Source organism: Megascapheus bottae, chromosome 20 (genome assembly GCF_031878675.1).
Source record: "Megascapheus bottae isolate mThoBot1 chromosome 20, mThoBot2.hap1, whole genome shotgun sequence".
In the NCBI taxonomy this organism is placed as follows: Eukaryota; Metazoa; Chordata; class Mammalia; order Rodentia; family Geomyidae; genus Megascapheus; species Megascapheus bottae.
The window spans coordinates 38,495,895-38,512,151 of NC_143528.1; the positions used below are offsets into that span (position 1 = coordinate 38,495,895).

The 16,257-nt window shown below is 46.0% G+C and overlaps 1 protein-coding gene across 5 annotated transcripts in view; it reads left to right on the forward strand.

Moving 5' to 3' along the window:
• The window catches only part of Ptk2b (protein tyrosine kinase 2 beta), a 97,149-nt gene that overhangs the window by 55,710 nt on the left and 25,182 nt on the right, over positions 1-16,257 (forward strand). For all 5 annotated transcript variants that reach the window (XM_090353638.1, XM_090353642.1, XM_090353639.1 and 2 more), the window contains 4 exons: positions 701-941; positions 12,984-13,162; positions 13,630-13,717; positions 14,946-15,025. In XM_090353638.1, the coding sequence (XP_090209764.1) occupies positions 738-941; positions 12,984-13,162; positions 13,630-13,717; positions 14,946-15,025 (551 nt within the window). In that variant the 5' untranslated portion in view covers positions 701-737. The remainder of the gene's footprint in view (positions 1-700; positions 942-12,983; positions 13,163-13,629; positions 13,718-14,945; positions 15,026-16,257) is intronic.

Consider the following 16,257-nt stretch of genomic DNA (forward strand, 5'->3'; position numbering starts at 1 on the left):
TCAGTACTGATCTGGGATTTTTCTGGGTTGTTTTGATTTTTGTAGTACTTGGGTTTGAACTAGGAAGGAGAGTGTTGTTTCTCTTCGGTTATCCTTGTAACAAGCGGTCCTCTATGTGATGTAGGCCTCAGATTCTGAAAATTGTGACTAGTGGCTGGGGTTGAAGGGAGATGAGCCATCTAGTGATGACCTCCACCCCCTGCTCCTATCCCCCACACCCACCTGCTCTCATGCCTGGGCCCTTTCTGCCTTCTCAGTTCTAGTTTCCCTGGTTCCCATTCTCCTGTTCCCACTTCTTCTCAGCCTTTTCTCCTTGCCTCTGCTTTTCTCCTGCTATTTTCTGCTGTCTCACTCCTTTCTCTGCTCCGTGGAACCTTGAAGCCATGCTGTGGCCGCCTCCTCTCACGGCTGCCTTTGTTAAGTGTGGGCCCCTTGCCTGGGAGCCAGCTGCGGGACTGGGGGGACAGAAGAGAGAGGGGCTTTCAGAAGAGATGGTGGACATGCTCAGGAGCTTGAAGTCTGGATTTTCTCTGGGCTGTTTCTGCAGCCCACTTCTGCCGCAGCTTCTCTCATCAAGGAAGCTGGATGCCCTCAGGGGGAGCCTTCGGGGAGAAGAATGTGTTATGTGTCTGCTTTGGAGCTTGGTGAGTGCCACTCATGGTGGACTCATGTCAAGACTGTCCCTCTGCTGTCTCTGCAGGATTGCGATGTGCCGGTCCTAGCTCCTGTCTGAGAGGATGTCCGGGGTGTCCGAGCCCCTGAGCCGAGTAAAAGTGGGCACATTACGCCGGCCTGAGGGCCCCCCTGAGCCCATGGTGGTGGTACCCGTGGATGTGGAGAAAGAAGATGTGCGCATCCTCAAGGTCTGCTTCTATAGCAACAGCTTCAACCCCGGGAAAAACTTCAAACTGGTCAAATGCACGGTGCAGACGGAGGTTCGGGTAAGTGGGAGGCCTCTGGTGTCTATTTGCACATCCCTCCCTCTCCTTTCTGGACACATCTGAGCAAGCCTCCTTCTGCCTCTCTTGGGCTGCTTGTGGGCAGGATGCCCATTGGCATCAGGAGGTTCTCCTGGGGCCAGATAGGAGAACCTGTGCTTGAACCCCAGATCTGAGTTTTGGTCTAATTTATCTCAACTCATTAAGCGTTTATGGCATTTGAGGGTCTTCAAATGGCAATGATGATGGTGACCGTGATGGTGGTGTTGGCTGTGGTGGAGATGATGATCTTGGTGATGACATGGTAGGCGTTGAGGGGGTTGGTGGTGGTGGCTGGTACTGTTGAAAGCCCCTCATTTATAAAAGCTCATTGACTTCTCGATGTACAGCCTTCGAAAGCAATACCCTTATTACCTTCCCTTTATGTAGAAGGAAACCAAGTGGAGAGGAGTTAGACAAATTCCTAGTAAGTGGTAGATTGTTTTCAAAGCCAAGCAACTCATCACCAGAGTCTCTACTCTTTTTAATCAATTTGGCATTGAAGAGATGGGATTGAAGTATGTAGAGGATTTAGGAAGTGGAAGTAGAAGACAGAGACTGGGATGTGTAAGAAGGAGGCGTGAAGCACTGGGTCCCTGGTGCAACCCCATCAGCCAAGAAGAAGAATGCTGGAGGAGAAGCCGTCGGGAGGGGAGAGGCCAGGAGCTCAGTCTTGTACCTTGGAATGCAATGCGTGGCTTTAGTGTTTTCACACAGAAAGGCCAACCGAACAACCAGATATGTGACTGGAAGAGAGAATCCATCAGGCACAAACATTTAAGTGTGGTCAGCCTCTAGCTTGTGGTTGAAGCTGTGCTATGGATGAATCATTTACGAGAGACTACAGAACAATTCTGCCTCCCACTCCAAAATATTGTTGGGTGCCATCCCTGCGTGGCACCATGCTGTGTATGGCATTAGGTGCACCAGCATACCCCAGACCCAGACCCCAGACCCTGCCCTTGTAGGGCTTCCTCACACTGACTCACACCAGCAGATGAGCCTTCACAAACCAAAGCAGGTACTCACTGTCAGGGAGAAATGAATCCTGGGAGAATGTATGATGCAGGAAGGCTTATTCTACACAGGAAAAACCAGCTTTGCTACCCAGGGCCTATTTAAGGATGCATAATGAGCTCCAGACTCTGTGCCTTTGCCTGAGTTCTCCTGAGCCCCTCTCTCCCTCTACTTCCTGATTTTGGACTCTCGTCCCCTCCTTTGGCCTTATTTTCAATGGATATTTCGACTTCTAACTACTTATCTTCTTTCACCATTCTTCCAGTACCGAAAATGCAGGCAGTGCCTTCCATGTTGCCGAACACAGAATGGCTCTGGAAGAACCATTATGAATTTAGCTTCATCCAGCACCTACTACTTAGCTGAGTTTGATCAAATGGAATTTCTGGGGATTCCTATGGTACTAGCTGTGTGTGGCACAGTTATTCCATGTGCAAGGTCTTTTTATTCAAAAAGCCTCATGATGCTTTCTTTGTGCCATTAAAACCTATAAAACACTGGGCTCAGTGGTGCCTGCCTGGAACCCCAACCCGCAGGAGGCTGAAGTGGGAGGGTCACAAGTTTGAGACCCACTTGGATTATGAAGTAAGACTCTGTCTCAAAAACCATGAAGTGCAAAAGCGATGGAAATAATGCCCAGTCTGGTGCCCAGGAGCTAACAGAATTTGGCAGGTGGTAGAAATACTCAAGCAATGCATTAAATGAAAAAATACTTCGCTCTCCTTAATTTTTATTCTACTTCTCTTGCACTGGATAGTCATAGGAAATTTCATTTGTTTGGAAGCTCTGACTCTCCATTGCAAGTGGAGGCTTATATCATTATATTTTTCTCTAAGGTGCTAATTTGCTTGTCTGGTAAAGGGGTTAAGATGAGACTTAGAAAACAACGGGTAGAGCATTGCCCAGACAAGCCCACACAGGGAGTCTCCATATTTGTCTCCTCTCCTCTCCTCTTTCCTCTCCTCTCCTCTCTTCTCTTCACCTTCTCCTGCCTTCCCTCCTCTGCCCTCCCCCTCTCTCCCCCTCCCCTCTCCTTCTTCCTGCTTTGTTCTCCTCTCTCCTGGGTTGGGTATCTATGTTCTGGGTGTTTCAGCTCCAGTTTAAACACATCATCAGAGGTAACCATGAACAATACCTCCTGCAAATCCCATGAACTAGAGGACATCTCAGCATCACCCAGGTCTAGGTCATGCTCTCCCCTTTCCCTGCCTAGCACACAACCAGAGGGCTTGTGGTGCCTTCTCCTTCTGGCTGACCATCTCTGCAACCATCTCTATCTAACTCTGCTTCCCATACAGCGGTGCATTCAGTAGAAAGTGGGCATTTGTCCGCACTGTGAAGCAGCTCTGAGTTGCCAGCAGGGTCCTCGTACCAACCTTGCCCCTAGCCAGCCTCTCCCACGATGAAAAGCCATGGCCAAGATTCATTCTTGCTTACTCCTGAAGCAACAGGGCATGCAGAATCCACATTTGTATCCTCAAAGGGACAGATAGTGAAGCCTCTTCAAGCCCATCCACCCTGCCCCATCCAGGGGCTGCCCTCCTGCCACAGTGGGGTCTCCTGGTGGCAGGGGCAGCCCTTGGATGCTGCTTGCCTGAGGAAGGCAAGAGTACAGTTCCCAAATGCAGCCTGATGTGCACATGCTCATATTTGCCACCACCCATGTGAATTCAAGCCCGTGGTACCTTCCAGGATGGCCCGAGGAACAAATTCCAGGTATTGTAACCCTTGACACACCTGTACTTCTATTTACCTGTCAGATGCTGAACCTAGTTAGCTTCAAGTTTAAACGTATCACCTCGCCAGACACAGGGCATTATGAACCCCCTAATTTAAATGTTGAGGTCCTGACTCTGTGTGCTTGTGTTTGTTGGGAGGTGCTGTGGTCTGAATATGGCTGTGCTCTAAAATTACTTACATTGGAACTCAATACTAATGTGGTAACTATTGAAAGATAGAAAATTTGGGGAGCAATTGAGTGGGGAGAGCTGCAGCCTCCCCCTGAGGCCAGCGTCCTCTAGAAGGAGTTTAAGGGACCCACTCGCCTCTTCCCTGCTTCCATGTGAGGGCACAACAGGAAATCCATCTCCAGACCCTTACCTGACATTTCCTCTGCTGATTCTTACCTCCAGAACGGTGAGAATGCATTTCTATTTTTTTATATTTACCTAGTTGGTGTGCTTTGTCGTAGTAACAGGACTAAGACACAGAGCCAGCAGCTCCCTGTGGTTAGAGGACAAGTTTCTGGCCCCCCAAAACATGCGCTTAGGTTCTTTGTTCTCACAAAAGTCACTGCCGCTGTCCTTCAGATGCCACAAGGGCCAGGCCACAGGGTTAGGGAGCAAGTGGAAAGGAGGTACCTGTCCTGGTAAGTGGTCACTTCTAACTGAAAGAATGTCTTCCCTGAAGAGAATAGACATTTAGATTCCGGAACATGGGAGGAAGCCACAGACCTACACCACAGTGAGAAGAACAGAAGTGCATTCACTCCTCTCCGCACCCCACCCCCACTTCCTGTGTGTGCCCCTGGCCCTCACCCACACAGACACCTACCCAGGCGAGCCCAGGCACACATGCGACGCTTGATGCTCCAGGCCTTTCCGTCTCTGTAGGCTCATGACATCAGTTAGTGAATAGTCAGGTGTCTGTGCTGCTGTTTCTATTTTTGATCTGGCAGTTATATTGCCAGATGTCCTTGGTGGAGCTTTTACCACCTCAGACTGAACACTTTCTGAGTGATCAGTTATTCATAATTGATTATTTGGTTCTTCAATCACTCTGAACATGTGTGGGGACCCAAAACTTATATGGCCATTGTATCTGTTTCCTACTGCTTCCATAATGGACAGTTACAATCCCCGTGCCTTAGCACAATGGAAATCACTTTCTCATAGAGGTCTGAAGGTCAAAAGTCACAGGCAAGCAGTCAGCAGGGCTTCGCTGCCTCCACGGGTTCTAAGGCAGGTTCTGCCCTGCCTCTCGCAGTTTCTGATAGCTCCAGGCTTTCCTTGGCTTGTGGTAGCATCATTCTAGTATCTGGCCCTTTCTCCTCCTCAATTGCTATCAGGGTTAGGAGTGATTCAGATAGTCAAAACAAACCCTCACCTTGAGATCCTTAATGTAATCAAACTACATAGACAGATTCTGGAGTTAGCATATAGGTATATGTTTTGGAGACCCCATTCAAATCCCTGCAGCCTCTATTAGAACCACAGTGTTTATCCAGCTTTCTGCAGTTGTGCACACATAGACCAGGACATGTGGTGTGTAGATTTGCTGAAATAGTTGATAAGCAAGTATCAAATGGTAGATAGCTGGGTAGTTGGACAGATGAATGGATGCATTTGCCATGGAGGCATCCACAGTATCGATGTTGTCGCTATAATTGAAGGGGGACATGGCTTTCTCTGGACTGTGGTCATGATATTAAACAGACTCACAGATATTAAACAGAGCTTCTTGTCCCACTGTGAGTGGTGCCCTTTTCTTACTCGCTGATTTGAATTATGAAGCATTATAGTAAAATGAATGGCCTCAACCCCATCCTCCCACACAAAATAACATTCTTTACCTGTCATATTAAAATGATTCCTGTCACCCTCTCCTGATGCTCATAGGCTCTTTGTCAACTTAAAATGAATAGTAATTCATATGGGCAGGGAGGTCCCAATACTGGGCCATATGAGTCCCATAATATTTGTTATAGAAGAGGACAGACATATGATTCCCATTGGTTGCCCTGGCTATCTGCCTTATTGGTACCTTTGTGGGCCTACCAGTGATGTTATACTACCCACATGGCTCTCAGCAGAGAAATGCTTTCCCCATCCCAGCAAGCATTTTAGTAGGGGATTCTTTATTTTTTTTTCCTGAAAAAATACAGCAAATCTAGCTGGTACTTTCCTGTTTGGTCTTTGCTATTCCGTTTTCCTCTTAAAGCATGTGCTGAGTGGTGGGACCTTAAATTGGAAGAACCTTGTGGGGTTTTTTTTACCAAACACAAGGAAGTTGGGTTGGTTTTCTTTCTGTATGGTTTCTTCTGGCTAGCTGACTGGCATGGCTGTCAGGATCACCAATAGCCACAGCCCTTTGAGTGTCATTTTATCATGTATCATCTTTCCCTTGCCTCTGCTGGCATTGGCTTCAACTACACAGTGCCATCATTGCCACAGAGATCCCATGGTCCTAGAATGATAATAGCTATTTTATGTATCTGTAGCCAGTCTCAGTAAAGTCTCACACTCAAAAAAAATAGTGTGTGGGGAGGAAACAGGGACAAAAACATAAGAAGGGGTATCAATGTATGAGAAGTAACACACCTACTACCAGGCGAATGTAACTGTAACCCCTCTATACATTATCGCAAGAAGGTAATAGTTTAGATGACCTTTGCCTTTCTGGAAGTATAGTCAAGCATGGCTTAATGATAAATAGCTGTGTTGTTCTGTTTTTGTTCCTCTGTAACATTATTGAGTAGACAGCAGACTAAGACAGTTTTACTGCTTGGTGACAGAATTTCACAGGCCATTCTCTCACACGTGGTCATTGTTGACTAAAATGTCCTTGTGTGGTGCATGACCTTAAATTATCCAGTGCTACTCCTTGTGTCTAAATCAAAAGAGGGGAAGACAGATAATGGGAAGACAGGAAAGGGCAGTTTGAGGTCTTCACACCATCTGATAAAGCCAAAAGTTATCAGCATTAGCCAAGAAGAAAGAAAACTCACCAGAAGGCAGATGTTTGCAAGGAGGCATCAGCAGGCTGTTCACATCCAGGTCGTGATCCACAGACAGCCCGTGCACCTGCTCCCCCTGCCTGGTGGCCTTCCTTTGGTGACAAGTGCTCTGGGGCTTATCTAAAAAACAACCGACACAATTAATACTTTAAAAAAATCGTGTTACATATAGCAATTGAGTGAGTATGTAAGCAACTTATACTGTCACTTTTAAGGAGTGATTTATTAATAGAGAAAGAAATATTGACTCATTAATGACAATTGATGAGCTGTGGGAAGATTGCTATGTTGCTGCTCCTACTTAAGAGAAGCTTGTGAGAAAAGCTTCCAGATTCCCAGAGAACAGGCCAGGAAGGGGCTGCAGGCAGTGAGGCTAACCTAGGGAGATGACTCCAGACCCCCAAGGTGACCCTTTCTTCACTCATATCCCCTCACCGAAGCCACTTCCTTTCTCCCATAAATGTAAGCTGCACCCTAGTTGAGGGCTGTGTGCTGCCTCCAGAGCCTTCTAGCTTTTCCCTGCATAGGGAGCCATGTGACTTGCTGATAGTTTCTTTGAATGAAGAGCCAAGCTGTGGGTGGATAGGACAAAAGTAGAATATTGTGGGGAGGAGACTGTGGCCCAGGGGGCTAGAAGGATATATCAAAATTGGATTCCTACTCTGGTTTGTGTGTGATTCCAAAGTTCCCACATGTGTGTGTATGTGTGCATATGTACACATGCATGTAAACATGTGCTGGTAACAAATTTCTAATTCAAAGTCATACAGTTGCTCTACTTGCTTGCTTGACTGTCACTCTACCACCTGATCCATGCTTCCAGCCCATGTTTTGCTGATTATTTTGGAGATAGCATCTCATGGACTTTTCTGCCTGGGCTGGATTCAAACCATGATCTTCCAGGTCTTCCTCCTTAGTAGTTAATGTTATGGGCATGACCCACCAGTGCCTGGCTAAGCTATTACTCTTTCTATGTCATTTGTAGGCATCAACCTTGTTACACTTTACAATACAAGTCTGACACAATGACTTCATAGGTTGGGAGTTCAGTCCACAAGACACTCCTCCCCTCAGCCCCCAGTCACAAGCTCCAGAGTTCTCAGACCTCCCATACTGCTGGCTAGCTATGAATTTGGGGGGTTCCTACCATTCTTTCTGATTCTATACTTTGCTAGAACAACTCATAGAACTCAGGAAAATACCTACTAACTGCAGTTTTATCATAAAGATACAGGTTAGAACCTGCCAATGGTAGAGTGTATAGCTCAAAGTCTGAGACTACCCCAAACAGGAAACTGCAGCATCTTAGGGAACACATTGATGTGTACCGCCAATGAAATGCTGACCTGCACACCAGTGTCTAGAGTTTGATCATGTAGTTGATAGATGGGCACACCTAATGTCTCCTCCCCTCTTCCAAGGCCAGACTGGCTGTTTAGCTCTCAGATCACTTGCCTGGTCTTTCCTACCTGAAACTGGAAACCCACTAGAGGCCAGGTCATTAGCTTGACTTCAAGCCTGCCCCACTGTAGAATGACAATGGCGGTTCTATCACTTGGAAAGTTCCATGATTTGGAGGCTCCCACACCCAGAACCAAGGACATTGATCAGCCAGATTCTTTTTGATCCAGTTTCAGTCATTAGCTTGGTTATGTTGGGCAGCAGCTGTGGCGTCCTGTGGTGGTGCTCTGTCTTCCCTGGGAGCTTCAGGTTTGACCACCCTGGCCAGACTCTACCAAGCACCAGGCAGCTTCCCAGAGAGTATGAGAAATGTTCTTTACCACGTACCAAACTCTACCTTACTATGACACCATGTGGGCAGAGAATCTCCTAATGAATTCTAGCCAAGGATCTAGAGTTAATCTCAGCAGTAGAACTGCTGGCTTCCAAGTAGACGACCTAGAAGCCACACTACACAGGCCCAGAGACTTTCTCCACTGGGGAACCCAGAGTTGAATTCCATCTGGCCCCTCTCAGAGACAATGAGTGGAAGAGAAACTGCCAGGCCCTGTCCAGCCCGACACACAGTCTAGTTATTTACTTGGTTTGGTGTCTTTCCTTTCCTGAATGGAATATCCCTATCAGAATCTCTTCTCCCATTCATTGTCATTCCTTAGAAAGACAAGAGTTCCTCAAATACAACACTGGGAAACCAGGACTGGAAAGGGGAGGGGTGGAGTCAAGCGGAATGAGGTGAATGAAGAGAGGAAAATTCAGTGAAGAATCTAGTGTATATCTTACAACATTAAGAAGAGGGAGGAAAAGAATAGATAGAGGATGATAGGTATGAATATTGAAAGAGGTGATACTAATCAAGATACCTTATATTCAGAAACTTTGTTAGATGGCAACTTCTTAATTTAAAAAAATACATGTAGAGCTATGAAAAATAGTAACAAAAAATATTTTCTGGGCCAGGAGCATGGCCTAGTGGTAGAGTGCTTGTTTAGCATGCATGAAGCCTTGGGTTCAATTCCTCGGTATCACATACTCAGAAAAAGCCAGAAATGGTGCTATGGTTCAAGTAGCCTAGCACTAGCCTTGAGCAAAAATGTGTCCAAGGACAGTGCCCAGACCCTGAGTTCAAGCCCCAGGTCTGGCAAAAAAATCTTTTCTCCCTTTTAGTTTTGAAATTCTTTCAAACATCAACAGATTGAAACAGAACAAAGTATTTCCAGACTCTACAGAATTTGCCCAGAATCTACAACTGTTTTTTTACCAGCTCTATAACTACACACACACACACACACACACACACTCACAAGTATTTTTCCCTGAATTATTTGAATGCAAGTTGTGGCCATGTTTTTCCATGATGTTTATTTTCCCTCAAACAAGGACAGTCTCTATGAGTGCTACTCCAGTTGTTGACACCAGCAAGTTACCCTTGCTAGCACAATGCCATCCAAACCAGAGAGTCCTTCCAAATATTACCCATCCCAGGAGCCCACAACACCTTCGGTGCTTAGATCTCACCCAGTGTAGGAGAGCTCTTCAGCCTTTTATTCTTCTGGCCTCTAAGGAAACCTCTCATACCTGGTCTCAGGAGGAGACCCAGGTCACAAATTCTTCTTAGGAGCATCCCACAAAATGATGCTGATGCTGTGCTCCTCTTGATGTGTTGAAGCAGAAGGCAGGTTACGGCCACCCATTCCACCCCCAGGAGGTGCTGAACTTGATGGGCTGGCCATGCCTGTCTTCCAGGTTTCCCTTGTGCTTGTTCAGTATCTAAGGGGAGATGAAGTGGCTTGATAAATTGTCATCACTAGATTTCTACCCTCTAGCCTTTTCATCATCCCTGAAGCCTGCTGAATCAAGCAACTCTGATTTTTGATACCAAATAGTCTTCTATTTCTTACAGACAGAAGAACTCATAATGTATTTGGGGATTCAACCACCAATCCTGAGCAACTGAAGAGCTCTATGAACAAGAACAAAATAATATTATCTCTACCTCACACCATATACAAGTATATATGGCTGTACAGACATGTACAGATTATAGACCTGAAAGTATAAGTTAAAACCATGAAACTTACAAAAGATGGCAAAATATGTTCAAGATTTGGGGACAAGCAAAGATTTCTTAGGATGCAGAAAACCATAAAAGAAAAATTTGATACCTTAAAATCAAAGATACTGACATAGAAATGTGTAACAAGCATGTAAGCCCACAGACATGAAGAAAATATTCAGGAAGCATACTACAGAAAATATTTTTATTTTGAATGTCTATTACTCAATAATAAAACCATAACATAAAAAATGGCTAAATTCTTCAGACACCTCACAAAAGAAGGTTTATGGGTAGCCAATAAATACATGAAAACATGCTCAATATAATTTGTCAAATTAGAGCAAATGAGATATTATGTGTTTATTCATTCACACACACACACACACACACACACACACACACACACACGTGTGCGTGCGCACGCAGCTAACATTAAAAAGAAATGACCAAATGTCATTGGAGACATGTAACTGAACTCTTATGTCACAATGGATATATAAAGTGGAATCATCTTTAATTCAGTAATTCTACTTCTCATGATTTATCGAAAAGAAATAACATGTACTCCTAAAAATACTTGAATGAATAAATTCCATAATCATCAAAGTTAGAAATAATCCAGGCTTCTAGAGGGCTAAATATACATACTGTGGTTCATTTACAAAGAATATCACCCGTCAATATAAAGAAACAAAGCACTGACATCCCCAACAATGGGGCTGAATGTCAGACATAACACTAAGAGCAAAACCCCGTCCATGAATGGTGCTGTCTCCACGGTGGCCACACTGACTGACTCTGAAGAGAGTAAGTGTGGACCATGGGAGCTGACTAAGACAGAAGGATTTCTGGGAATCTGAGAAACTCGGCACCTTAATTGGTGGGTGGGATCCACAAGTGCGTTCATGTGTCAGAGCTGTACAGTTGAAATGTGTGCATTTTATTTATTATTTTATAAAAAAATCCCTGAGTCATGGTGGGGAGTAGGCAGTGGCTTAGATGAAGCAAGATTGGCAGGATGTTGGTCATCGTTGGAGCTGGGCTGTATGTGCAAAGGCGGTTATTATCCTCACCTATTTGCTTTGTATATATTTGATATTTTCAATAATAAGTCTCACAGTGGGGTTCTAGCCCTGAAAAAATTAGACATTCACTTAGTAGGTTTCAATCGGCGACAGGGAAAGTTCTGTACAGTTACACCAGCAGCAGGATTGCAGTTGGAGCTCTGGAGGGAAAAGAAGGGTTCTGGGTAAGCTGACAGCATGACCGCGTGGACAGGACAGGGCAGAAGGTGGAGACAGTGACCAGAAAAGTATCTATTTCACAACCTTGACCCCATCCTCTTATCCACACTGCGCTTCCTGTGGTTAGCACAGACCATACCTTCATCCTTCATCCTCCTCCCCCCACCTCACCAGGCTTCTGTCCTACCCATCATCTTTCCTGACTAAGAGTCATTTTCCTGCTAGGAGAGGGATTTTCAGGCTAAGGATCTTCCAGCTTCACCAGACTACAGAGACTAAGAAGGCTGGCAAGAGGCATCTGGGCCCAGCCAGATGGGTGCCCATGCCGATGCATAATTGGGCATTACTCCAAATCAGTCTTAAATAATAGTTTAACTGGTTGTTTTTCTGCTGGAGATAGGAGAGAGGGTTTCTTCTAAGAAAAATGCAATGCCTCCTCCTTTTTGTTCTAAATAAAGAATAATTGCCTTTTACTTACTGAATTAGTCTTGAAAGCCCTGCTAGGAAAACATAATGTCTCAAAAGCTTCCTGGCATCATCCACCCCTCAGGATTGGTGATGCAAAGACATTCAACAGATAGGGGGCGTCTTTCAGTTATTAAACTTGAACCACTGCTCTGTCAGGAGGGAGTTAATTACATGAGAGCCATATGAGAAACCAGAGTTGCAATAGCACCAGAGTGATTTCAGAACTGGTTAGGCCTTACTGATAGGTTTCCAGGCCGTTGACCCTTAGACATTGGGTTAATCCAGCTCTAGCTCTGGGCCAGGAAGCTGTGGTATCAAACTTGAGGCAAGTGGCCCACTTAACAACTGAATGACAAGAAAACAGAACAAGAGGGTGCCTTCTTTGTGAGCTCTCCATTTCCTGTGGCCATCCTTATAGTATAGAGACAGTGTTGCTCAGTTTCTTGATATGAGTCTGATCTTTCTTTCATATCCTGCCCCACCAGTCCTTATCAGCTTCACCTAGTAGCAATACTCACAGGCCAGTAGACCAGGGTACAGAATCCCAGCTTACTCTCAAACTGCATACCTAATCAGCTTCCTCAGCAGGCGCTTAAGGACAGTGATGTTTGCATTGCCTGCCGTTGTGCACTCAGGGAGATCGTGTGTGCAAAGTACCAAGCAGTGCCCGGTCCAGCACTCAGTCACAGGGGCTGAATTGGAAACCATTCAGGGGTGGCTTTTGGCATGGCAGGTGCTCAGTGATCATTAAGCGATTTGATTGGCATGTGGGCTGTGCAATAGCTCAGAATCTGTGTGTTCTCCCTCTGCCTTTTGTCTTCACTTCCAATATCTCCTACTCCTTCCTTTATCTCACTTTGCCTGATTGTTCACGTATCAGGCAGAATCGGCTGTGTACATGTCACCACTCACTCAGAACAAGAAAGACAGAACTCCTCCTAGCAACATCCCAAGGAGAAGGGGTGTATGAGGACAGAATGTCCAGCAGGGGGCAGGACTGAGTCGTGGCCCTCTCTCTTCCACAGGAGATCATCACCTCCATCCTGCTGAGTGGGCGGATTGGACCCAACATCCAGTTGGCTGAATGCTATGGGCTGAGGCTGAAGCACATGAAGTCGGATGAGATCCACTGGTTACATCCGCAGATGACCGTGGGCGAGGTACAGGACAAGTATGAATGTCTGCACGTGGAAGCTGAATGGAGGTACTTACGAACATCGGAATCTTAATGTATGCTGGGCGGCATTCTAACTTTAGTCCTCACACCGTGTCAGATGCAAGTGCTTTCAAGACATAACATGGGCTTCCAGTGAATCCTCATCCAACTGCAGAACTCTAGGACCACCCCAGACAAGATGCCATTGGTGCAGTGGTGAAGGGCGGAGAGGGCGGTGAGGATGGAGAGCCCCAGTAAGGGTCTATAAACCTAAGGAAAACAGGTGCACTAAAGTAGGGGAGATGAAGAATCACAGCTAGCTGTGACCACCGCTGGCTGTCCAGCTTTCTACTCAGCCACAAGGAGGGAAAGAAAAAGCCAATAATAACAGGCAGCCAGGTGCCTCATGGCCCCTGTACTAGAACATAGAATTGTTTCTTGTCCATGGGTCTCACTGCTTCCTTGTGATTCCACCTTCTCTGTGTCAACCAGAACATCCCTCTGTCATGTTGCAGGTATGACCTTCAAATCCGTTACCTCCCTGAAGACTTCATGGAGAGCCTGAAAGAAGACAGAACTACTCTGCTTTACTTTTACCAACAGGTAAAAAAAAATACCCCAGGGTCTCCTTGTACCTTAAATATTGAATATTATCCATCTGTCCGTCTATCAACTCATTCATTCATCAACATCCTTCTGTTCATCCACCATCTATCAATCCATCTGTCAATCCATCCACGCACTCATCCACCATCCATCTATCTATCCATCTGCCTACTCATCCATTTATTCATCTATCCACTCATCCGTCATCTTTCCATCCATCTATCCATCCATCATACATATATCTATCCATCTACACATCCATCCATCCATCATGCATCTGTATATCTAACCATTTACCCATCCATCTATCCATCATCTCTACCGGGAAATGGAAAGACAAAACCCACACACTGGAATCACCACCTAGGAAGTTTTTCAAGTCATTTCCTGGGCCAAGATCAGCAGCTCCAACCCGGCTTCCCTCTCAGTTGTTTATGTACGGGCTAACCTGTTCCATGTGTGCCCGGCTCCTCTTAGACTTCCGTGGCAGCCTTGGAGACCTGGGAAGTGAGACAGAAAGAGTAAGCTAACACACAGACTCTGAGGTTTGGAATACTTGGTTTCTAGCCAAAGGCTACCATTGACTGATACAGTCTTCCCAGGGACTTCATTTACCTCTTCTGTGAGATCAGTATTATACTTACTGGATTTATATGAGTACCAATTATTATTGACAGTGCGCTAGCCTATTAGCCCTGACTACAGTACTTTGCCAGTTCCTATAATGTAATGTTAATAGTTCAAGCCACTAGCTCACAAAATTTCTGAGCTATAGAAATGTTGTACAGTACAGGCTATAAAATGTTTGCTGGCTATAGGCTCTTCTGAGCTGTTTAAGCTTCGCTGCCATAACACTAGACTAAATGAGTGCTCAGCACAGGACCTGCATAGAGCAAGCACCGGGCAGTGTGAGCGGCCACCATCCATTTCCATTGGTCTTAGCACCTTCCTGTATCTTCCCCCGACCCCTTGGACCATGGACGATGCATTTCTGCATAAATTACTGATTCCTCCCCAAATCTGTGTGGAAGGGAGGCTTGCATCCCACTTCCCAGGGTTCCAGGGGGCAGAGCTGAGTGGCGAGCTCTACCTGCCCCCATCCACATCCTTGTCCTATGACATCCATGGCAGGATGGCTGTGGGCCATCAGCTCAGGGCCCGGAGCCTCTGCACACAGGGAAGGAAAGTGTGGACATGAACTTGACCTTTGGCCTTTTCCCACCAGCTCCGGAGTGACTACATGCAGTGTTATGCCAGCAAGGTCAGCGAGGGCATGGCGCTGCAGCTGGGCTGTCTGGAGCTCAGGTAAGGTGGCTGTAGGGTCAATCCTGAAAGGCAGCTGTGCTCGGATCTAGGCTAGCTGGGTCCTTCCTCCTATCCTGGGTAGGAAGCAAAAGTGGGTGTTCAAGAGCCAGGGGCAGAAAGAAGCAGTGTAGAATTCTGAGATGCCAGTGATCTGGTAGAATGGAATCGAGAGAACCTTCTTTCTGCTTCTCTCCTGACTTCCTTAGTCTTCCCTGCCGTGGCCTCCAGGTTGCCTGTACTTCTCTCACCACGAAGCACTCAAGTAATTCAGCAAATGCTTCTGGAGTGGCAGGCTGAGTCCTGGGCTGCTCCCATGTCAGATCCATCCGTGTGGCCCATGCTATGTCCCCAGCTCCAACAGGCATGCAGTGCACAAGTGTGCAATTAGCACATTGGCTGCCGACATCCTAATTCGTATACACAATGAACATCTCCAGATAAGAGCCATCAAAACCTTTCAGAAAGAGGGGATTTGAACTGCGCCAGGTAGGAAGGAAGGAAGGAAGGAAGCAAGGAAGGAAGGAATGAAGGAAAAGATTTTCATTTGTGGATAGTGGCAAGGCTTGGGGCAGGATTCTGGGTGATTTGAGCTCAAAGATCAGTGGAAGGAAAGCCCAGACTGAAGAATCATGGAGAATGAACTTAGCGTAGGAAGATGATGCTCACAGTGAAAGCCACCGCCATAGAATGGCAGTCCAGTGATATCATTGGAATGTCAGTTCATCTCTTTTTAGACTTTAACTTTATTAATTTGTATCTCCTCTCTTTATTCTGGTTAGTTTGATTAAAGATTTGTCAAAGAGCTAACACATTGTTTAATGATGTTCTTTCAGTTTTAAATACATTAATTGTGGCTATTAAAAAAAAAAAGAATGTCAGTTCAGAAACAAGGCCTTACTCTTAGCTATTGGGGAGCCCTTGCCATTAGGAGCTAAGAGGAGGAACAAGACAAACCTTTGCTGTGGCCTTTTTTTGGTGGAGGCAGCACTATTGTGTTTCACTGTCCACCTGCCTTCCTCCTCTTCCCTGCTCTGTACCCCTTAGCTGTCTCTGATTTCGGCGTCATCCACTTGCAGATCAGAGCTACTGAGGAGTTCCATACACTAGCAATCTCCACACTCAAGTGGAACTTTCAAAGGTGCATTTCTGGCCAGACTCCCAGCACTCTGGATATAGGTAGCCTCTTAGGAGTTTCTTGGAGGACCTTCGGGGGCTTTGCCCAGGGGAACATT